Genomic DNA, 24,579 nt, shown 5'->3' with positions numbered 1-24,579 from the left:
TAAAAAATACAGATTTCTGGATCTACCACTTATTTATTTAGGTATAATTTATTTAGAACAACTGTTTTATGATTAACTATGGGCCGTGACTGGTGAAATGGTCATTTATCAGTGTTTTAACTCTATCAGTTTATCTCTGTATGCAAATGAAGTTAATGTTTGCAATAAAGATTATATCTAATTATTATATTGTAGTAGGTACCTACCTAATGGGAAAATTAACTAAGTAGGCATAGTTCAACGTAGAATCATTTTTAAGGTTCCGTACCTCAAAAAGAAACCTTATAGGATCAGTTCTTTTTCTGTCGGTCTGTCTGTCTGACCTTTGACGATGATTGACCTAAAATCATGAAATTTGGCAGGTACCTAGGTCTTATAGCACATCATCTAAGGGGAAAAATCCATAAACCGTGAATTTGTGGTTGTACCTACATCACAAAAAATCCGGCCAAGTGTGAGTCAGGCTCGCGCAATGAGGGTTCCGTACTGCAGTCGTATTTTTTCGATATTTTGCACGATAATTCAAAAACTATGATGGATAAAAATAAATAAAAAATTGTTTTAGAATGCACAGGTGAAGCCCTTTCATATTAACCCCCACTTGATATAGTTATCTTACTTCGAAATATGAAAATACTAATTATTAGTTCATGACCACAATTTAATTTTTTTTGTGTGATATAACCACAAATTCACGGTTTTCAGGTTTCCCCTAATACCAGCTATAAGACCCACCTACCTACCAAATTTCATGATTATAGGCCAACGGGAAGTACCGTGTAGGTTTTTTGACAGACAGACAGACAACAAAGTGATCCTATAAGGGTTCCGTTTTTCCTTTTGAGGTACGGAACCCTAAAACACGGGATTTTTGACAACCTAAATCCATGGGGACGAAGTCGCGGGCACAAGCTAGTAAAACTATAAACCACGACGTAGGTAAGTATATAAACAGTGTAATTTTTAGGGTTCCGTAGCCGGATGGCAAAAAACGGAACCCTTATAGATTCGTCATGTCTGTCTGTCTGTCCATCCGTATGTCACAGCCACTTTTTTCCGAAACTATAAGAGCCATACTGTTGAAACTTGGTAAGAAGATGTATTCTGTGAACCGCATTAAGATTTTTACCCAAAAAAAATAAAAATTTTGGGGTTCCCCATACTTAGATAGAACTGAAACTCAAAAATTTTATTTTTCATCAAACCCATACGTGTGGGGTATCTATGGATAGGTCTTCAAAAATGATATTGAGGTTTCTAAGATAATTTTTTTTCTAAACTGAATAGTTTGCGCGAGAGACACTTCCAAAGTGGTAAAACTAAAAAAATATTAGATGTACATTATCATGCAAACTTACACCGAAAATTGGTTTGAATGAGATATAGTAAGTAGTTTTTGATTTATGGTGCAAAATGTCGATAAAATACGATTGTACTACGGAACCCTCAGTGCGCGAGTCTGATTCGCACTTGGCCGGTTTTTTTTATCAGCCAGGGTGCTAGACCTTGATCTTGAACTAGGTAATGTAAACGACCTAAGACTATTATACTCACTACGAAGCATAGGGGCGTAATCATTAGTTTAAATGTCTTTGTCTAACTGCCTAATGAATATGTAATTTAATTTTTCCGCATTATGGAATAATAATTACTTGGACGTAGAAGGTACAAAGCATATTATTAAAATATTATGTTTAATAATAATAATAATAAAAAATATATTTATTTAAGAAAAAATATTTACAGGTTACACAAATTCAGGTATAATCATAAACTCGAAGCTTGAGTTTTTCCGTATACCGAAGCCGTTAACATTAGGTATCTACACGTCACACATATCTTATTAAAAGCTAAATAACAATACTTATAACTAACAACATTGGACCAAATGTAGGATATTTTAAAACTTATATTTAGTAGGTAAAAACGCAATTATTAAAATTATAAATGAATGTAGGTAGGCAAGTAAAAAGTTCGTTACCGCAAAGCGGAGTACCTAGTTAGGGTGTGGTTATCGTGCTACGGGCGTAACGTGTTTATATTATTATGTCTTTTCTTCAAACTGAGATTTTAGGGTCCCGAATTCCGTAGTAAAACAAATACAGAATGTAACCAGAACGCTGGCAAAAACGAAGATACGTGATAGTACTGGTGATTACCGATAATATTATGATACCACAAAAGACAAAAAAAATATAAAAAACCCTATAATTTTGTAAAAGTTTACAAATAAAACATCTGACAGACGCTACAGGTCAACGAAATTGGTGTCAATGCCGCGTCGTAGGCGGAGCATTGATCCGAGTTTTGCACGCCATACATTGCGGGTTACACCCTGTATATAGCTACCTTACAGTTTCGTTAACGACAATAAACTATAAGAGCTGTCAAGTTGAAATGTAAGTATAGATAGGTGTAGAAAGTTGATACAGAGGCATTAAAGCAAAAAAAACCAGGTAACAGTCCTCGGCAGAAAATATTGCACATCGAACTTTAGAAACAGATTTCTGCTTTGTAGAGCGTTATCTCTTTCACTCATACCTATTCGACGTAAACGGCATATTATATGAGATATATCGATATTTAAAAATAACGCAGCTACACAACACTACATCGGCGTCACTTACAAAAGTGGTAGAACATGTACCTTGTTGTGTAATGTCTTAAGTGCTTCAATAGTTATTTGTTATGCAAGGGTGCAAAGATGTTATTTTGTCCCAAGAATTCAAAGACTCAAGCGCAAATAAATTTGCACCCGTGCGAAACACACAACTTTTCATCTCACTACAGCGAGGAAAACGCTAGAGTGCAGGTTTCAATAAAAAGTTTCTAGGGCACAACCACAAGTCAGGCAGTGAAGGAGGTTCTAATTCAAGAAGATTCTATTAACGAATAAATTTTTTGTCGGGTGCGTTTAGAATTTTTTAAATTCAAATAAAAAAAAATTTAAAATTAGAATTAAATTTTATAATAAAATTCCACAAGCAATTTTAGACTTGCCTTTAGACAAGTTTAAAAAATCCATATTAGACAGTCGCAGACTATGTAAATGATAAAAAAGCTTGGATTTGACTCGCTCCAGCAATGCACGGGGCTGCAATGGCTTGTATAGTACGGTATAATAACATTGTAAATTGAAAAATTAAAAAGAGCAACCGCCGAGTTTCTTGCTGGTTCTTCTCGGTAGGAACGGCATTCCGAACCAGTGGTAAATTAAAACTACCTGACTATTCATAAATACTTGTAAAAAGTATACATGAATAAAAAACATTCTATTCTATTCTATTCTAAAAAAATCATTTTCATAATTCAACTAACTTCATTATAATATTGTTTACTCAATAAAGCTGAAACGGAGTAGGTAGGTATTATGTTTAATTTAATTAAATAAAAATTAATGTTCCAACTTGTCACTTAATACCTACCAACTTAGTTTAAAATAATAAATAGTAAAGACAGTAAAGACGAACTGCGTTTCTGAGCGTTTCATTATCACGTAGTATTTTTAATAGAAAGAAAAAAGTAAAGTAGGTACGCAACCATAGACGACAGTTCGTCACGTTCGAATTTCAACTCGTACTTTGCGTCCTAGAGAGTGTAGAGAGCAAAATTACCACTTTCCACTCAGATTTCAAAGGGCAAAAGGATTGTTTCCGAGCGAGTGAGATGAAAAATAATTTTGAGATGTCTTAGAGAAATTTCTTAAGTAGAGAAATGATAATGTAATGAGAGGATGGGATGAGGATGAGGAAGGCTGCTGAGTTTGGAACTTCCCTTTTACCTTCGAACTTGTTGACTCAGTGTTGCTATAGGGTTTTCCAAGATGATAATTCGGTATATCTTATCAGTTATCATTTATCAGTTAATTACTCTATGATCTCGCTTCAGTGTTTATTTATTGTGATGCAATATGAATAGGTACTTTACCTACTGATAATAAATTGTTAAGATTTGTAATTAACATCTATAGTCTATACTAATATTATAAAGAGGTCAAGTCTGTAAATTTGTTTGTAGGGGATAATCTCTTGAACTTCTCAACAGATTTTTAAAATTCTTTCACCAGTGGAAAGCTACATTATCCTTGAGTGACATAGGTTAAATTTTTTTTTCAAAACAAATTAAAGTTCCTTACGAAAATTGTAAAAGCTACCCGTACGCTTCGAAGCCAGGGCGGGTCGCTAGCCTTTATATACAAGCTCTACGGAAAGCTTCAATCGTATTTCAAACGCCATTCGTGTTATCGACATTTTGCACGATAAATCAAAAACTATTATGTCTAAAAATAAATAAAAATGTGTTTCAGAATGTATAAGTAAAGCCCTTTCATATGATACGGCCCACTTGGTATAGTAATCTTACTTCAAAAGTTGAAAACAGCAATATTTGTTTATGAACACATTTTAATTTTTTTCTTGTGATATAACCACAAATTCACGATTTTAAGATTTTTCTTCTCATGTTTGCTATAAGACTTACCTTCCTGCCAAATTTCGTGATTCTAGGTCAACGGAAAGTACCCACTAGGTTAGGACAGACAGACAGACAGACAAGAAAATGATCCTATAAGAGTTCCGTTTTTCCTTTTGAGGTACGGAACCCTAATTATATGTAGGAAAACAGTAAGCAAACAATAGAATTAGCCGGTCAGTTCACGTAGTGGAAACACGGCCTTAATAGATTTTTAGACACCAAAATTTGTATTTTTGTATTTCTTACCGCGTGCTCTACTAATGAATGATTTGAATTTTTACTTTCTTTTTAGAGTTCCGTAGCCAAATGCAAAAAACGGAACCCTTATAGATTCGTCATGTCTGTCTGTCCGTCCGTATGTCACAGCCACTTTTTTCCAAAACTATAAGAGCTATACTGTTGAAACCACGTTGAAACTTGGTAAATCGATGTATTCTGTAAACCGCATTAAGATTTTTACACAAAAATAGAAAAAAAAACAATATATTTTGGGGTTCCCCATACTTAGAACTGAAACTCAAATTTTTTTTTTAATAAACCCATACGTGTGGGGGAATCTATGGATAGGTCTTCAAAAATGATATTGAGGTTTCTAATATCATTTTTTTCTAAACTGAATAGTTTGCGCGAGAGACACTTCACACTTCCAAAGTGGTAAAATGTGTCCCCCCCCCCTGTAACTTCTAAAATAAGAGAATGATAAAACTAAAAAAAATATATGATGTACAATGTACATTACCATGCAAACTTCCACCGAAAATTGGTTTGAACGAGATCTTGGTAGTGGTTTTTGATGTATCGTGCAAAATGTCGATACAATACGATTGTACTACGGAACCCTCAGTGCGCGAGTCTGATTCGCACTTGGCCGGTTTTCTTGACTTGTAAACCTTTCGTAGCATGACGTGTAGGTGCGACGGGTTCTACGTCATAGAAATACGAAGTTACTATTTCCTATATCCATGATCTACGTACGACACAGTGTTATTTTTTACGTTATTTACTATGAGATGAAAACTAAGGTTGAATATCACATGAGTTCCGGTTTAGTGTTGTAAAAAATCAGTACCCTTATTATAAATGCGAAAAGTGTGTTTGTTTGTTGGTTTTTTGGTTTATTGGTTTGTTGGTTTGTCCTTCAACCACGTCGCAACGGCACAACGGATTGACGTGATTTTTGCATGGGTAATAGCTAAAGACCTGGAGAGTGACATAGGCTACTTTTATCCCGGGAAATCAAAGAGTTCTCACGGGATTTTTAAAAATCGCGGGCATCAGCTAGTTGTAAGATAGGTATTATTGTCTTTTCGTAAACACGAAACACCCGCTAAATAGACAAAGTTGTAAAATAGGTATTGATAAAATTATTATCGTTCTTCACAATGTAGTTACATAGTTTTTGTTTTTATTTCCATGTCGAATTTGTAACTAATGTGTTATATTTCTGGTAACTAGTAAAACTAGATAATATTTATGCAAGGAACTGTAATCACAATCTTTACTTTTTACCTACTAATAATAATTAAAAAGAGTTTAATAAACAGTTTTACCGGTAAATAGTGGTGTTGATTCTGATGTTTTTCTCTCAACTAATTTTAGAGTACCTATCTGCATCTTTTAGCTTTTTAATATAGCTAAGAAAGACGAAAAATGAATTTTAAACTAAAGACTAAATAAATTCTCTTCTAAATTTATTCTTCTAAAATTCTAAATTTTAGTGCTACTCTACTTTAAATAGTTTTAAATATCCTGTGGCCCTACCGCGGTTGTTTGACAGCTACAATGTCACGATCGCAATCATCTCTGATTGGTTAATGCTCGCTCACTATTGGCCACAATGCATTGTTGCAACAAGAATCGCACAAATTCAGCCAATCAGAACAATTGAGATTGTAATAATGATTGATGCAGGTTTTAGACAATCGCCCTGCTGGGATCGCGCGATAAAATATGCTATTTTAACTACTATGCTCAGGACTGGCACCCAAAGTCACATAGTTAAAAAGTTTTAAATTAAATTTAGTGCTTTCAAACTGGGTCTATCCCTTTCATATTCGTAAGAAAAAGATGCGAACACTCTAAAAATTTAGTTGTGATCAGAATCAGTACCACTGTCCTTAGCTCAGGTCTATTTTGCAGGAAAACAAGAGAAATCTATAAATTATTGTGCATCCTCGGGAAATGAACTCTCGATGGAGTCTATTTCCTCAAACGTGCTGGAAGTTGCAACAGTCAGGGATTTGTCGCGAACTAACTATAGACCTACCTACTTCTGTAACAGAACAAAATACCTTTTTTTTTAAATTCAGATACAAGTTAGCCCTTGACTGCAATCTCACCTGATGGTAAGTGACGATGCAGTTTAAGGTCGGAGCGGGCTAACCTGGAAGGAGTATGGCAGTTTTGATTAAACCCATACACCTTTGGTTATTCTACACGGCATCGTACCGGAACGCTAAATTGCTTGGCGGCACGGCTTTGCCGGTAGGGTGGTAACTAGCCACAGCTGAGGCCTCCCACCAGACAAGACCAGAAATTTAGAAATTATAAAATTCCAAATCCCTACCTGGAATCGAACCCGGGACCTCCCACTAATAAGACCACAGCGCTTACCACTGAGGTCGTCAATATTTACAGACATGATTTATACAATTTCTGTACCTGCCTATAGAAATTGAAATAAATTTTAATCGGAGAAAGCAGTTATCTATTTAGAGAAAAAAAAAATTTTTTGTCTATCCGTCTGTCTGTGCACGCTTCACTCTGAAACTACTAAATGGATTTAAATTTAACGCAACTTCAAACTTGGCTACTAAATATACCTAGCTGATATTCCGGGTCAACCTATGGGATAGTTTTTAATCCCGAAAAATAAATATTGTTCTTTCGGGATAAGGCAATTTTTTGTCAATATAACTCCGACAAATCTAAACCGTTTTTGACAATTTTTAGGATACTAATGAACGACCCGTTTGAAATCCAGACGTCACTGAGGTTGGTGCTAATAGCACCACTGAGTCGGTGCCATTTTGTTTGTTCAATGGCCCTGTCCATACGAGTAATATATAAGTCAATGTGCTTACCTAGTCGAAGAGTAATGTTTACTCACAACACCGTAACATTGAAAACCTACAAGGGCCAAAGGGAGTTACATAGTTTCATATTAAATGCATAAGAACTTAATAGAATTAAGGTTCACCTTATTGGATGGAGGGAAACCTGAGACTTGATAATCTTATAAGTCTTTAGCTTTCACGAGGATTATTTATTCATCATCATGATCAACCCATCACCGGAGGAGACCCGTGCTTTGTAGTGAGACACTGGTCTCCTCTCAGAGTGAGAAGGGTTTTGTACTTTTGGCCATAGTCTACCACGCTGGCCATGTGCGGATTGGTAGACTTCACACACCTTTGACAACATTATGGAGAACTCTTAGGTATGCAGGTTTCCTCACGATGTTTTCCTTCACCGTTAAAGCAAGTTATATTTTATTAATTAAAACGCACGTAGCTCCGAAAAGTTGTGCGTGCCCGGGATCGAACCCCCGACCTCCAATTAGAAGGCGGACGTCCTAACCACTAGGCTATCACAGCTTTTGTTTATTACATCAGGAAAATTATTTTCACACGGAGTTTTCAGTATGTCGATGGACAATTTTGTTTTTAACCTTCTAAAGAGCTCTAGGTTAATCCTACCTTTCTAGCGTGTAAACTGCGCGTGTAAATTGGTTTCATCTTGGGTTTCATTGTTTCTTTTATGTTGTCATAAGCCTATCGTAGACGAAATGAATGAAATAATTCATTTTGTTTGAATGACGAATTGACACCCAGTTCGACAAAATTTAGCGAAAGTAGAACATCGGATATACTTGGATATACTATAAATTTTTAGTGTAGTTCATTTTGTTGTCTGTCTGTCAAAAAACCTATAGGCCTATAGGGTATACTTACCGTTGACCTAGAATCATGAAATTTTGCAGGTAGGTGGGACTTATAGCACACGTAAGGGGGAAAATCCGAAAACTGCGAATTTGTGGCTACATCACAAAAATAAATTAAAATGTATTAATGAAAAAATAACTAGTATTTTCAACTTTCAAAGTAAGATTAATATAGGTACCAAGTGGGGTATCCATTTATGAAAGAGTTTACCTGTACATTCTAAAACAGATTTTTATTTATTTTTATGCACTATACTTTTTGATTTATGGAAAAAAATACGACTATAGTACGGAATCCTCGGTGCGCGAGTCAGAGTCACACTTGGCCAGACTTTTTGTGGTAGCACGTCCACAAAAAAAAATACACAAGATATACTTAAACTAAAGAACAATTTCGGAATCTATGAGACATTTCGTTTGATAATTGATACCAAGCTCGATAGATTTATCTAGATTTTTTTGTCATATTCCAGTAACATTCGCCATATCAATAAAGACATAAGTACCGAAAGGAAATTCCCTACTCAGTGGCCATATCGAGTTCGAAGTTTCATACAATACTCGGACGAATAGAGATGTATGTAGATCACTTGACTACGCTCGCGCAAGCATCTCACATTTTAATAAGTAGGGACTTAATGTAGTAAAAGACAAATACACATATAAGTACCTAACTAATAAACTTTAATATTACAGTCGGATTGATAAAATCGAAGTGTGATCTTGATTTTTAGGGGAGATAAAAATACAAAATCAGAATAAACAATAATTATAGTATTACTATACAATGCCCGCGACTTCGTCCGCGTTTCTTAAAATTCCCGTGAGAACTCCTTTGATTTTCCGAGATAAAAGGTATAGCCTATGTCCTTCCCGGGATGCACGCTATCGCTGTACCAAATTTCGTCAAAATCGTTTGAACGGATAGGCCGTGAAAGGCTAGCAGACAGACAGACAGACATACGGACAGACAGACACACTTTCGCATTTATAATATTAGGATAAATGGATTATGCGCTACAGAAAATCACAGTGAGTTGAGTGACCGCGAAAAATCGGCCATCTTTTGACTTTTGCGTAAAGTCGTGTAAAGACATACTTAATTATAAATAATATGTTTGTCTCTGATTTAATTTTCCAAAATTAGAAGCTTATCCTCGTAGGAGTTTATGGACTAAGTAGGTCAGTAGGCACAAAAAAAATAGTTTTAAATCACGATCAAGAAAAAATATGATTTTTGTTTTATTCGACCTTTAGAGGCCATAGAAACATTATTATTAAGGAATATCTACCTATGAGTAGAATGATATAGAACTCTCAAAACACTTTCACACATAGTAAGGCCGTGAGATTCAGTTTAATTAATAGGTTCGTATAATCTAATGTTACTAACATCAATAATTATTAATGATCTAAATCTCTTGCAACAGAATGTCATAACCGTATAGGAATTTGACCTTTTAACGTTTTGCGTTAAATACAGAGTGTAACCAGAACGCTAGCAAAAACGAAGACAGGTGATATAAGTCCCGCAAATTGCTATTACGTTGGAACCATGTCTCTATAATATGAATGACATAAAATTATACCATCAGCTCGAAACTTCAGTCTAGTGATGACGTCACTAAAATGGCGGCCACGCGTATTAGCAATTTGTGGGACTTATACTACTGATGATTACTGATAATATGATATCACAAAAAAACGCGAAAAAAATATTAAAAAATCCTATAATTTTGTACAAGTTTACGAAATATTGCGAATAAAATATCTGACTCACGATAGAGGTCAACGAACGTGGCATAAGTAGGCCACTCGGAGTCAATGCCGCGTTGCTACACATTGTGGGTTTGAAAAATACTAAACACTAAAACTACAAAATGAGGCAAATGGTTATTGGTATTGCATTGTGTTTAGATAGTATAGTAATAACGCTAAGTTTTGGTTACACCCTGTATAATTACTGGAATTAGTAAGAAACTATGTCAATGTTAGGTAGATGAACGACGTCCAATTAATGTTTTACTAACTTCACTAGAATCACTAACTTTGTTTGGTAAGATAATATTATTAGGTAAATTATAAAAAAACCGGCCAAGTGCGAATCAGACTCGCGCACTGAGGGTTCCGTAGTACAATCGTATTTTATCGACATTTTGCACCATAAATCAAAAACTACTTACTAGATCTCGTTCAAACCAATTTTCGGTGGAAGTTTGCATGGTGTACATCTAATATTTTTTTGTTTTATCATTCTCTTATTTTAGAAGTTACAGGGGGGGGGGGGGGCACAAACACACACTTTACCACTTTGGAAGTGTCTCTCGCGCAAACTATATTCAGTTTAGAAAAAAAGCCTTTTTAGAAACCTCAATATCATTTTTGAAGACCTATCCATAGATACCCCACATGTATGGGTTTGATGAAAAAAAAATTTGAGTTTCAGTTCTAAGTATGGGGAACCCCAAAATTTATTGTTTTTAGGGTTCCGTACCCCAAAAGGAAAAACGGAACTCCTATTTTTCTATTTTTTGTGTTAAAATCTTAATGCGGTTCACAGAATGCATCTACTTACCAAATTTCAACAGTATAGCTCTTATAGTTTCGGAAAAAAGTGGCTGTGACATACATCCAGACAGACAGACAGACAGACAGACATGACGAATCTATAAGGGTTCCGTTTTTTGCCATTCGGTTACGCAACCCAAAAAAGTGTTGTTTAAAAAATAAATAAAGGTCGTCGAACCTAGATTTCTATTAAACGAACGGTGACAACCAGCCCAATTAGTAATAATAAATACATAGTACCTAATCGGAACTAACGTTGCCGTCAAGTATCCCTTTTGTTCTTGTTTGAATAGTCTGCTTTTGTTCTACAACTAACGCCCCCCTGTCAATGTCATTCAAGAGCCAAAAGAGCCTTGTCAGTGGCGTAGCTATCCAGGGGCTAGGCGGGGCAGTGCCCCGGGGCCCTCAAGCTCAGGGGGCCCTCGAATCATTACCAGAAAATCTCGATCGAACTAATTTTTGAAAATTTCTTCCATTTTCAAAATAAATATGACAGGTTGTAACCCGACTTTATTAATGGCAACTCAGTTGAGAGAAATTCGAAATTTATACCTAGGGAATTCCCCTAAATTCTTTCTGTGGGTTGGCAGTGTTTTCAATTTGACAGATAGCGATATGTGCGTTTTATTATTCTTCGATGTGAGTTTTATTGTGAATTCGAGTCAAGATTTGTTTTTCGAGAACGGTTAAAAAATTAATGCTATATCAGGAATAAGTAAGTTTGACTTTTTAGTACTGGTACATATAGTTTTTCAGTTTTATTTGATTTTAATAATACCACTCATTGATGCCCCTTACGTTGATAAAGGGGCCCCCATTCTTTGTTTTGCCCCAGGGCCCTTGGTTACCTAGCTACGCCACTACTCATACTGTACCTAGATAAGCAAGCAAATATATAATATGTACTTACATAATTGGACATAGTATGCTATCTCTTTGTATATTAAAACTTTTAGGTAGGTACCTACTTGATTGTAAATTTTATTTAGAGTAAGTGCTTACTAATGGATCCGGCATGGATAACATACCGGATCCATTAAAGTACCTATAGGTACATGCAGTGGCGTGCAGGTCATAGAGGCATAAATGCACTGCTTACCCCAGTTGTAATAGCTCAATGCATATTTTTCACATGCACATAATGACCTGCCAGTAAACAGGTTCCTACCTAACTAATGCCTACCCTGGTTTCAAACCCTGTGCACGCCACTGGGTACATGCTCCTTGCATATTAACTAGGTAAGTACATACTTCGTTATAAATTCAGAGTAAGGTCATATTATGTTACATAGCTAATTAAAATGTCTAATGTCGATTGTCAATGCCTCAAAGATTAATTAGAAAAAACTGGCCAAGTGCGAGTTGGAATCGCGTACCATCCAAACTATCCATATTAATATTATAGATTCTAAAGTGTGTCTGTCTGTCTGCTAGATTTTCACGGCCCAATAGTTTAACCGATTTTGTTGAGTACAGAGTTAGCTTACATTCCGGCGAAGGAAGGCTACTTTTTATCCCGGGAATTAAAAAGTTCCCACAGGGTTTCTAAATCCTAAATCCACGCATACGAAGTGCTCAGGTAGTGTAATATAATTAATAAAATATTAAATGGTGACTTACCACTACTTTTGTAAACGACAAAGACAACTCTGACGAACATAATTAACAGTAAAATGAAAATGGGTATCATTCCCATAATCCTCCCAAAATCCATATCGTCCGCACTTTCTTTTCTACTGTCCCCTAATTCTAGTGCACTGTCATTAATCTCTCTAATTAAAACGTCATTTACCACTATCCGTTCCATTTTCACTTCTAGTTCTATGGTAGGTGTAGTTAATTTTGGAAAAAGAATTGTAATAATTATAATAAATATTTTTGTTAGAATATTTTATGAACACACCCTCAGTTTTCTTTTTAAAAAAATTTAACAATCTTTTTATTTAGATTTTTTTTGTTTTATTGTACCTACAAAATAAATAAGTATCTGTCCTTTTTGTCCTCACTTATGAATTATTAAAAAAAAATTACTGTCGATTTTTATTACGAAAATATTTTTAATCTGTATTTTATGCAACAGAGTGTTCAGAACATCTGTCTTTCCGCGACGCGTCGTCGAGTCGACTGTTTGCCACCTTGAGCAAAATGCTAGGTACTAGGACCGTAACGACTGCCGCTTCATTATTCTCTTATCAGAACGTTTTTTTGGAGAAAACACTCAAAATATGACGGTTTTGCTTTATGAAAGATGGTTGATTGCATTTTATTGATTGGATTGATTAATAGATATAATTCATAACCTCTACGTCGCCATTATCTGCCAGGAAATTGATATGGATAGGCGAGGGGTAGGCAAGTAATAGGTAGATACTTATTATGAATAAGACTTGATTTATCTTCTCTACATAGTATAAAATAAAGTCGCCTCCCGCTGTCTGTATGTATGATGTATGTATGAACGCGTAGATCTTTTAAACTACGCAACGGATTTTAATGCGGTTTTCACCAATAGATAGAGTGATTTAAGAGGAAGGTTTAAGAATTAAACTATATCTATAAACCTTTCTCTTTAATCACTCTATCTATTGGTGAAAACCGCATTAAAATCCGATGCATAGTTTAAAAGATCTGACGCGTTCATACATACATCATACATACAGACAGCGGGAGGCGACTTTATTTTATACTATGTAGAGATTCTCAAAAAATTTGAGATCCCTAGGGAAATTGAAATAATGTGAATTAGGTCGGAAAAAATCCTATCATTTGAGAATTTCCGAGGCGTGCGCTGCACAAATGGTCAAAGTTACACGAAAACAATGTATGATGAAATTATTTCTCTTAAAAAGTTCTACAAAAAAGTCCACGATAGCATAGGTACATGTATCTTTTATGTTTGGCTCACAATAATCGATTTTATGGTTTTCAAATGTGATCTGAAACAAAGCCTTACTTTCGAGCGTGTTTTACTGACATACTATTCGTTCTTATTAAAATAAAACAGTTGATCATCTGTAATATTCCATTTAGACCAAAATAGAATAATATCTTACGAGATATCACAAAATTAAAGTAATATCAAATATCGTAAAATTAAACAAAACGAGACGTAGGCGGCGCGGTGCCGGGGCACCTATAATCTCCTCACTGACACCACATTAGTATCTACATTGCACCCATGCGAAGCTGGGGCGGGTCGCTAGTAAGTAATAAAATTATCGAAAACATGTTCGTGTCTAATCGGTCCAATCTTAGATACCTACGCAAAGATAGATGCTTATTTTTAGACTCGCATAATTAATATGTTTTGTATGCTTAAGTGTCACTAAGCAAATATTATTAATGTGATACCTAGGCAATTGATGGTTTTAAAAGGTTTTAAATAAAAATGACGTAATTTCATATCAATTACATCTTTTATTAGAAAGACTATGGGCAGTAAATCGTTTGCATATAATATTGCATATACATACAATATAATTATTAACTCTTTGTTTAGTAAACTTAGTAAGTACATATTACATACTATTATATTTAACTACTATGCTACTCTTGCTATGAGTAAGCTGTATATGACGTCCGCCTTCTAGTCGGAGGTCGGGGGTTCGATCCCGGGCACGCACCTTTAACTATTAGGAGTTATGTGCGTTTTAAGAAATTAAATATCACTCGCTTTCACGATGAAGGAAAACATCGTGAGGAAACATGCATGCCTGAGAGTTCTCCATAATGTTCTCAAAGGTGTGTGAAGTCTACCAATCCGCACATGGCCAGCGTGGTAGACCATGGCCAAAACCCTTCTCACCTTGACAGGAGACCCGTGCTCTGTAGTGAGTCGGCGATGGGTTGATCATGATGATGACTATGCTACTCTACTAGTACAGAAGCATATTAGGTAATTTTTTAATCTGTAGGCAAGTACATTTTGGAAATTTTTCTTATCCCTCACACACGAATTTGATTTTATGCGATTCTTTTTGTAAGGTCGCGGATACATCTGTAAGTTTTACACACGTAAGTAGCCTGCATAAATAATTAACAAGAAATTTACAATTGTAAAGTGTTTACATTATAATGGAATGAAAACCACTTTGATATACTTTATCATACTTTTAATCACGGTTTGCTTATTAAATTGGCTTACAAGTAAGTAGAATGCACTGCCGCCATTCCGCGCGTCACCAGCGAGAGTAGAGTCTACCCTAAACCATAGACTCTCGGAGAATGTCAGAGGTTGCTAGGACGAGTCCAGACTATCCATAATTCGTCTAACACACTATCAACAACACAGCTAACAATTTAGTACATTTTTCGTAAATTAATCATGTAAGCAAGCTACCTACGTGAACTTATAACTTGGTGTAATAAGTGTTTATGTCGTGAAATTACGATATAAACAACATACAAGTACATTTATAACAAACGTATAAGTAAATTTATATAAGGCCGCGATTACATCTGTAAGTTTTACTCACGTAAGTAGCTCATCCAATTTAATTGACAACAAAATAATGTTAATGTACTGTAAGTGTTTACATGAGTAAATTTGTCGTAAGTTAATCACGTTTAATCACCTGTAAGTTTACTCACGTAACAACTTGTAATTGTTGTTACGTGTTGTAGTTGTTAATGTTGTTAGGTACAACTTGTAATAAATCCAATAAATGAATTCAAAATTCAATTATTTTCATAAAATAGGTAAGTAGGTAGGTACTTGAGATAAATAAGGAAACTTTAGTCTGTAGGTATAACTACAGACTTATCCAGAAATCTCTTACGTCATTGAAAACTAAACATCTCCAAATCAAATATTAAACAATAAAAACCGGCCAAGTGCGACTCAGGCTCGCACACTGAGGGTTCCGTACTACAGTCGTATTTTTGCGACATTTTGCACGATAATTCAAAAACTATGATGCATAAAAATAAATAAAAATATGTTTTAGAATGCACAAGTAAAGCCCTTTCATAATATGATATCCCACTTGATATAGTTATTTGCTTCGAATATTGAAAATACTAGTTATTAGTTCATGACCACAATTTAATTTTTTTTTGTGTGATCTAACCCTAAATTCACGGTTTTCAGATTTTTCCCCTAAAGCCAGCTATAAGACCCACCTACCAGCCAAATTTCATGATTCTAGGTCAACGGGAAGTACCCTGTAGGTGTCTTGACAGACAGACAGACAGACAACAAAGTAATCTTATAAGGGGTCCGTTTTTCCTTTTGAGGTACGGAACCCTAAAAAACAGTCAACAATGTACTTTTTACCTAATAAAAAATACCAAATAAATTTAAACTCTAAGTAAAAGGTATAAGGATCAAAAGAATTGACAATAAACGGTTTTTAACTGCTTGTTATCTTATAGACTTTAGTAAAACTTGGTCAACTAGGTAACCTACATGGCATGAAGTTTTGAAATTGTTCGTATTAACATTTCCACGTCGGTGTACTAAATAATACCTACCAGCTGATAGTTGCGGTTTCTACGTGATCAAACCAGAAAGAAAGAGGTCCCTAGGATATAGGGTGCGTTGGGGTAAGATCATAAATGGGGGAAGACCGTATTTGTTAAATATATTCCGAATTAGTACTTATTTTTCTAAAAAGCGTGGGATGCCATTTTGTATTGCCCCACGTAGTCCATGTTGGTCATCCCAACGCATCGCGCGTGATTTATACACGTTATACTGGAAGTGTCGTCTTATAGGATAATAGGACGTATAAGAACGGATATTTTCTTTCTATGAACTCTGTGTTCTAGGCCACAATGGCGATTTTAGAGGGTAGTCCGATCTTTACCCATGAACGTCCGATTTTTCCCAAGGTTTTAAAATTTTATCCATATTTTAAACACCCGATAAACAGTAGTTGTTTCATTAATAACTACATGGAACACATTCTATCTGTAGCTTTTTCACTATAATTTATTGTGCTAGGTAACTATTGTAACTTTCATGCAAAATAAATTTGGCCAACATCTTCCAAACACAACGAAAAACTGTCCGAACTTACCCCAACGCACCCTAATTATTTTAAAATATCTTGTTAACAAGGTATTGGACTAAGAGCCAGCACGTGCCAGACCTTCGTTATTTTATAAAAGCTGAAAATTTATCTGCGTATTGTCCCCAACACTGGGAGAAACGTTTGTTTGGATCATGGTGATTTTGGGAGATAACACGTAATAAAGATGTAAAAAAAACTTGCGTCAAAATATAAAGTATTTTTTTTCTCTTCTGAATAGTATTGAACGTCACGAAACGACGGAATCACGTCATGCGTGCACCCTTAAAGTTAAGGGTGTCTGGCGGCAGGGGGTTGCCACGACACAAAGTGTCTGGCAATGCATTTATAGGACCATAAAAAAAATTTGAAAATAAATATAGCCTATGTTACCTACTCAGGAATAATGTTACTTTCTACTGGTGAAATATTTTTTAAAATCAGTTCAGTAGGTAGTTCCAGAGATTACCCCGTACATACAAACTTAAAAACATTATCTGTTTATAATATTAGTATAGATAACAGGCTTCTGCAACTGTGCTAAATTTCAACTTTACAGCTCTCATAAATTATTTTTAGGGTTCCGTAGTAAACAAGGAACCCTTACAGTTTCGCCATGTCCGTCCGTCTGTCGGTGCGTCCGTCCTCGGTTAATCTCAGAGACTATAAGTGCTAGAAATCTGTAATTTGGCATGGCAATATTAATCAAGCCGACAAAGTGGTGATGTAAAATTTTGATAAATATTTTTTTTAGGGTAGCTCCCCTACATGTAAAGTGGGGATGAATTTTTTTTGTCGTCTACCCCATAGTGCGCGTTATCGTTGAATAAGTAGGTCTTTTAAAAATACTGTGGGTGTGGGAACATCATTTTTAGATTTCTAGATCCGTTTGTAAAATATGTTTGTATGGGGTTATTCAAGGGGCGGACCAACAAATTCCTTAAAGGCCGGCAACGCATCGGCGGCTCCTCTGGTGCTGCAAATGTTCATGGGCGGCGGTAATCACTTAACATCAGGTGACCCGCCTGCTCGCTTGCTCGCTATATCTATTAAAAAAAAAAAAAAAAAAAAAAAAAATGATGTTTTTAAGTGCTAATTTTTATTAGAGTAAAGTGCGACCCCCTTTCCCCCCCCCCCCACCCCCCCCCCCCCCCCCCCCCCCCCCCCCTCTGTCAGCCAAATGGTAGTATATAGGAACGTGCAAAACTTCACAGAAATAGTATAAATATAATCAATTTTAAAGTAAAACTATCATGGCTAAGTATAGGGTTCACAGGTTAAAGAGTTATATCTGTTTTTCGAGGATTGTGACTACGGAACCCTACACTGCGCGTGGCCCGCCACGTACTTGCCCAGTTTTTTAAATTGATATGCCACACAGACAGACAGACAGACTGGACGACACTAGAAGGGTCCCTAGGGGCCCTGAAATCATGCATAGATAGATAGGTACCTACTGTAATAGGGTCATTATAATAATTATAGCTACACGTTACAAGTTTTTTGTCCGTTGTTTTGTATGTCACAATTCTTATTATGCAAATGGATGTTGTTGTAAATAACATAGTATTAAATAAATGGCTACCTTAATTATTATTAAAACGTTGACGCAGAGATTAAAAATAGATTTTGTACTACTTATCCTTGAACTATTGTCTCATTAATACGTACGTACTACGTAGGTATAGTATAGGTTCAGTGAAATGAAAATGAAAATGAAAATCTTTTTTATTCGTATAAACTTTTACAAGTGCTTACGAATAGTCGGATGCATCTACCACTGGTTCGGAATGCCTTTCCTGCCGAGAAGAACCAGCAAGAAACTCGGCGGTTGCTCTTTTCAAATATTTGATATAGGTACAAAATTATGCCATGTATAAAATAGTATAAATGTGCGTTGCTGGAACGAGCTGCAGGTCAAATCCACGCTCTTTTATCATTTAGATAATCTTCAATTGTGTAATATGCTTTTTTCAGGAGCATATTTTTAATAGATTTTTTAAACTTGTGCAAAGGTAAGTCCAAAATAGTTTGCGGGATTTTATTATAAAAGGTAATACCAATACCCACAAATGACTTTTGGACTTTCCTGAGGCGGAAGGCAGGAGGCATTTAGCTGCAGTATTAACTAACGCTATTCCACGTGAACGTAAACAATAGGGGTATAATAAACCATACTCTTATTTTTTTTAAATATTTTTTTTAATAATTATATTATTAAGTTATTTTTTACTATTAATTGTTTTGACTGGTAGAATAGAATATATCTTTATTCAAGTAGACTTATTACAAGTGCTTTTGAATCGTTAACTAGTTTAATTTACCACTGGTTCGGAATGCCGTTCCTACCGAGATAGTAGTTCCTTTTAGATATTATAATATACAATAGTACATTTTCATATGAATTAAAACTTTATTTCTTCAATTACCTATATCTTTTATTGTTTCCCCGCAGACGTACGGGACCCTAAAAACGAACAACAGAGGGCACAGTGGACGAAACGAGGAAGGACGAAGATTGGGTCACCGGAGACCCTCCGGCGAACGTCGTTGGCTGGGTCGCGGTTGATGCGCGACCCAGTCGCCAAAAGCGACCGAGAGGGATACGTTAAAAAAATTCCCAGCGTTTAAAAAATACATGCGACAATACGGCATGCTACAAAACATAATATTGGGGCCTAGCAGCACGCGGCAGTCTATTTTAGGTCTACAACAACGTGCTCTAGACTTGAATTACTTGTAAGGTATCAGTAATTCAATGTCGTATTTATGTATGTAATTGTACTGACGACGCTGCTACATTTTAAATTAATCAAGCATGCAGCACTGCAGCCATGGCATGCCTCAATGTCGCATTTGTTGCTTTGCTCATGCGTGAAACAGCTTTTATCACACTGTCACGTTTGGTTAAATGTCTACCTCTGCCAATCCGTAATTGGCCAGCGTTATGGATAGTGGACTATGACCAAAGTCCTGTCACGTTCTCAGTAGTGAGCCGGCAATAGGTTGATGATGTTGATCATACCTACCTTCCTAATGGCCAGGCTGATCCAAGATCAAATCTAAAATCACTTCATATATCATTATCTAAGTGCCCAATATAGCTACTAGTTGGTATAGCCTGATAATATCTAATTGGATTGTATCAAAATACCTTCATACGTCACTAATGTGATCTGTTTGTTGATATATTGATTGAATGCTTGTGTTTCTAACACAGAATTCAAAATAGATAGAAATAGCGTGAAATGGTTGCCCTCGCCGCGCAGATGTGCGTTGATATATTAGTGTGTGTTTCTTTGTCTAGCGTTATCTACAGCTTAATTAATTACGTCAATTACTTTGAAAGCTAGAAATTATATTATAATCATAGACACGCTCACTGTACCTGTAGCCCTGTGTGCTTAGTATGGGGGTTTATAAAATCTCACAAACGTTAATAAAATTCGACGGTCGTCAAAATAAAATGGACCTAAAATCCTTGATTTGAAGTCAAAAATTAAATACCACTGATTTTAATTTCGTAGCGTTAGCGTTAGCATTTAGCTATAGAGAGTAAAACATAAAAAACAACTAGGAGGTTATTTTTGCCGGTAGGTAGTTAATTAATTTTGCTGTCGTTTTTTTTATTATGTGGATAGTTATATTTTCCAAAAACGTCATGTTTTCTTTTTGTTTATTAGATAATATTTTATATAAAGTTTATAAGAATAATTTAAAAAGCTATGTTTTGATTGCAATCTCTTTTTCGGTAGGTATATCCTTCTCACATTTTTGTTTCATTATGGCTTCATAAAAACAGATGCCATTTCTATCAGGTACTAACTTAAAATTCTGTGGTTCCTAACTAAGGGGTCGATGGATTTTCATGTATTTTTATCAAATTAATGTCGTGCAATCTGTGCACTATCGATAGTAAATTTGATTCCTGATCGATAAAATCTTTTTTAAATTTGTACCCAGCTATCATTGTCATTGCACCTTCGATATGATAATGATATTATAATTATGATGTACTTGAGGGATACGATCTGATTATTAAAGCATCTCATAAAGATAAAATTATTCTCTCATGAAGTCTCTACATGCTAGAGTCTAGCATGCTAGACAAGGCTAGACCTATTTCCCGTGAAGAATAAGGTTCACTAGGTCGGTAGGTATGCATCAGGGTTGTTGCGGATACCAATATTTTGACGCGGATGCAGATGTCTGAATTAGTGCAAATGTTCCGCATTTACGGATGCGGATGAGAGTATTCGTCACACCCTTGTTGGGTACCATTGTGCACTTTTTTAATTGGCCAGTCAGCGAACGAAGATATCAATAGCAAACACTCGCGAGGCACGCGCCACTCTGGCCCAGCCCTCTATCTTTACAGGTCGTTACTTGCTGCAAATATTCAAACACGTCAAAACGGAGCAACCAGTGGAAGCAACGCGCAACGGACCGACGCGGACGACGCGACGTTATTTTTCGCATGGATATTGGTACTTACCAATATGCATAATACTGGATATTATGTCTTTAGCCCTGTTAAAGACAGGGCTGACATCTCGGGAAATTTTTTTTTTTTTACTAGGTAGGTACCTACCTATCTAATATTTCTAATATATATATATCTAAAATTTTTTCTATATTATACTTAAATTGGACTAAAAGTATAAAATAACTTATAACTGCCTACCTACCTATTATAAGAATTTATAAGATTTTAAAACAAACAACAAGGAAATCAATAACAATTTTAAGTAGGTAAATGCTCTGAAAATGATTGCGTGAATTTTCTTAACGACAGCTCAGTAATATAATAATTAGTTAGTTATAAAAACAATATACCTACTTTTAAAATTTCATTTCTTTAGCAGCTATGGAAGTTATTTTGAATAAAAATCTATAATATTAAAACGTCTTGTAATGGAACAGCGAATTTTCTACCCGTGATAAACTGAAACTTTTTAGCATTACAGCGCTATCTAGTTTTTAGTTTTGATAAGTACCTAAATAAATTTGAATAAGTAGTTCATCCATTCTCTTATAGATGCCAGTAGTCAGTTATTTATCTACTCAACACTAGATGGCAGCACCAACATTTAAATGGTGAAACTTGTCATTTTTATGCAAAATATTAAAATCATGAACTTCGTAATGACAACAATTATTATAAGTAACTTACAATTTTTAAATTTAAAACAATAAATGAAATTATTTATATTTCATTTACTATACCAATCTGAAGTAAACAGTTTGTATATTATACTCTAAGTAGGTATACCTACCTAAAAACCTTAAATACCTACTTAAATTAACTAGGTAATCCAGAGGTAATCTATGGATGGATCTTTAATGAAAAGAGAATGATTTTTTACTACTTTAGTGTACCTATTGTAATAAATGTAAGGAGGCATGGGGGAAAATACTCTTTTGTGTACAAATCAGAAAGAAAACACTTACCGAAAAATTCACAGCAATGCAAACACAAGCATGTCAGTCCGTAAACAAACACAAGTAAAACAAATGGCGCCAACAGCACTAAAATGTCCATTTTATAAGCGAATTGTATTCGAAAGTAAAACAAAGGTGAACTTCGGAGGTACCTTTATCAAAAAAAACGGCACGCAACTGATACAGTGTGATATCTATCAATACCTGTAGAAGATTTGATAATATAATAATTAATGGAAATATGTTGCGGTTAGGTAGTCGATTTAGATAATACGGGAAGTGTCTGGGTTTTAATTACAAACAATATTAAGCGTTACATGTTTAAGTTCAACGGGGTTTTCCCTAAGTAGGTCAGATATCTACTTCAAAAAGATGACTTTAAAATGACTGAGAAGATAAACTCTAAAAATTCCCTAAAACTGCTAAAAATGAGCCGTAAATAATTGTGATATTAATGAAAGTTTTTTTTTACTTTTAATTTAGTTTTAAGTTTATTTAATAGAATTATTGTCTATTCGTATTTATATAAAACTTGTGTTAAATTAAAAAAATTATAAGTCCATTTAATATTTTTTGAGTAGGTAATAAAACTGATTTGAATTTAAGTATCTACGTCAATTGTGTAACTTTTTGCATATTGCCTACAACTGCCCCCCCATTACTGTTAAAAAACCACCCTGGTATGGCACCGGTAGTAAAAGACGCACTCATCCGATAAAACGACTCACTTTTGAATAATTGTTTCACTTGTGCATCTGGCGGAAAACTGCATCAATCAAGAATACGATAAATTCTGGCTGGCTACATACGATTGGCTGAATTTATCGTATTCTTGTGGCATATGGCAATAATACAGTGTAACCAATTATATTCAGGGAGTGTCAACCATTCAGAGGTGATTGCGATCGTGAAATTGTAGCTGTCATTTTACCGTAATCGAGCACCTGATTTCAATATCAGTTTAAAGACAAATGATCCAGTCTTTCATCTTAAATGTTTTAATTTAACCATTCTTATGGCCATAGTGCCAGACGCCAGTGCTGTGACTGGCCAAACCAAAATTGTTACAACCGTATCTATCTATTACCTATTCCGATCCCTCACTCTCAGTTTTATCGTGATCACGATCATGGATCTTAAAAGCCAACAAATTATTAGATGTTTTAATATTAGTCTTTATGCATTCGGTAATTATATGCATGTAACTTATGACTCGTGCATTTATAATAAGGGTACTGATAATCGTACCGTAGGGCGTACTATATCAGTACCCTTATTATAAATACGAAAGTGTGTTTGTTTGTTGGTTTGTTGATTTGTCCTTCAATCACGTCGCAACGGAGCAACGGATCGACGTAATTTTTCGCATGGGACCTGGAGAGTGACATAGGCTACTTTTTATCCCGGAAAATCAAAGAGTTACCACGGGATTTTTAAAAACTAAATCCACGCGTACGAAGTCGCGGGCATCAGCTAGATTCTTCTTAATTAAATCAGTACAACCCGTCGGAAATATCTGAGAACCTGGCTTAGTGACGTCATGCAATGCGCTCGCGTTGGATAAAGGTACTGGATAGGCGAAATGGGGGAAGTGCGAGGGGAAGCGCGGGCCAGCGAGGTGCGCAGATATTTCCGACGGGTTGTACACTGTACAGTGATTCTTAGTCCGCAATTTTATTAAAATTACTTATTTAGCGTTACTACCTACAACAAAGATAAAATCGCTACAATGTCGAATAGTTTCGCTACAGCAGACGATAAACTTAACAACAAGAATTATCTAATAAAGCAAAAACACTAATCCCTGAATTAGTAAACCCCGATTAATCATCCATTTGACATACCTAGGAAATACGTCATTGCGTAGCTACCTACCTACATTTGTGAATCACCAAGTTTATACTTCCATGCTTAATATTAGTATGTCTGTCTGTCTGCTAGATTATCACGGTCCATCCGTTCAACCGATTTTAATGAAATTTGGTACAGAGATAGCTTGCATCCCGGGGAAGGACATAGGCTTAGAATAACAACTCAACATAGGCTACTTTTTAGGGTTCAGTACCTCAAAAGGAAAAACGGAACCCTTATAGGATCACTTTGTTGTCTGTCTGTCTGTCTGTCAAGAAACCTACAGGGTAC

The 24,579-nt window shown here is 35.4% G+C and overlaps 1 protein-coding gene across 2 annotated transcripts in view; it reads right to left on the bottom strand.

Annotated features, from left to right (window-relative positions):
- The window catches only part of LOC117983566 (uncharacterized), a 50,483-nt gene extending 27,848 nt beyond the window's left edge, over positions 1-22,635 (bottom strand). Inside the window, exon 1 of one of the 2 annotated variants that reach the window (XM_034970164.2) lies at positions 22,447-22,635. In XM_034970164.2, the coding sequence (XP_034826055.1) occupies positions 22,447-22,537 (91 nt within the window). In that variant the 5' untranslated portion in view covers positions 22,538-22,635. Of the gene's footprint in view, positions 1-12,604; positions 13,103-22,446 lie in introns of those variants that run through there. The other variant, XM_034970160.2, reaches the window with a different exon arrangement.
- Positions 22,636-24,579: the final 1,944 nt, after the last annotated feature.

Source organism: Maniola hyperantus, chromosome 7 (assembly GCF_902806685.2).
Source record: "Maniola hyperantus chromosome 7, iAphHyp1.2, whole genome shotgun sequence".
NCBI lineage: Eukaryota > Metazoa > Arthropoda > Insecta > Lepidoptera > Nymphalidae > Maniola > Maniola hyperantus.
The sequence above is the reverse complement of the archived record's forward strand: the minus strand, read 5'-3'. Positions and strand labels throughout refer to the sequence as shown.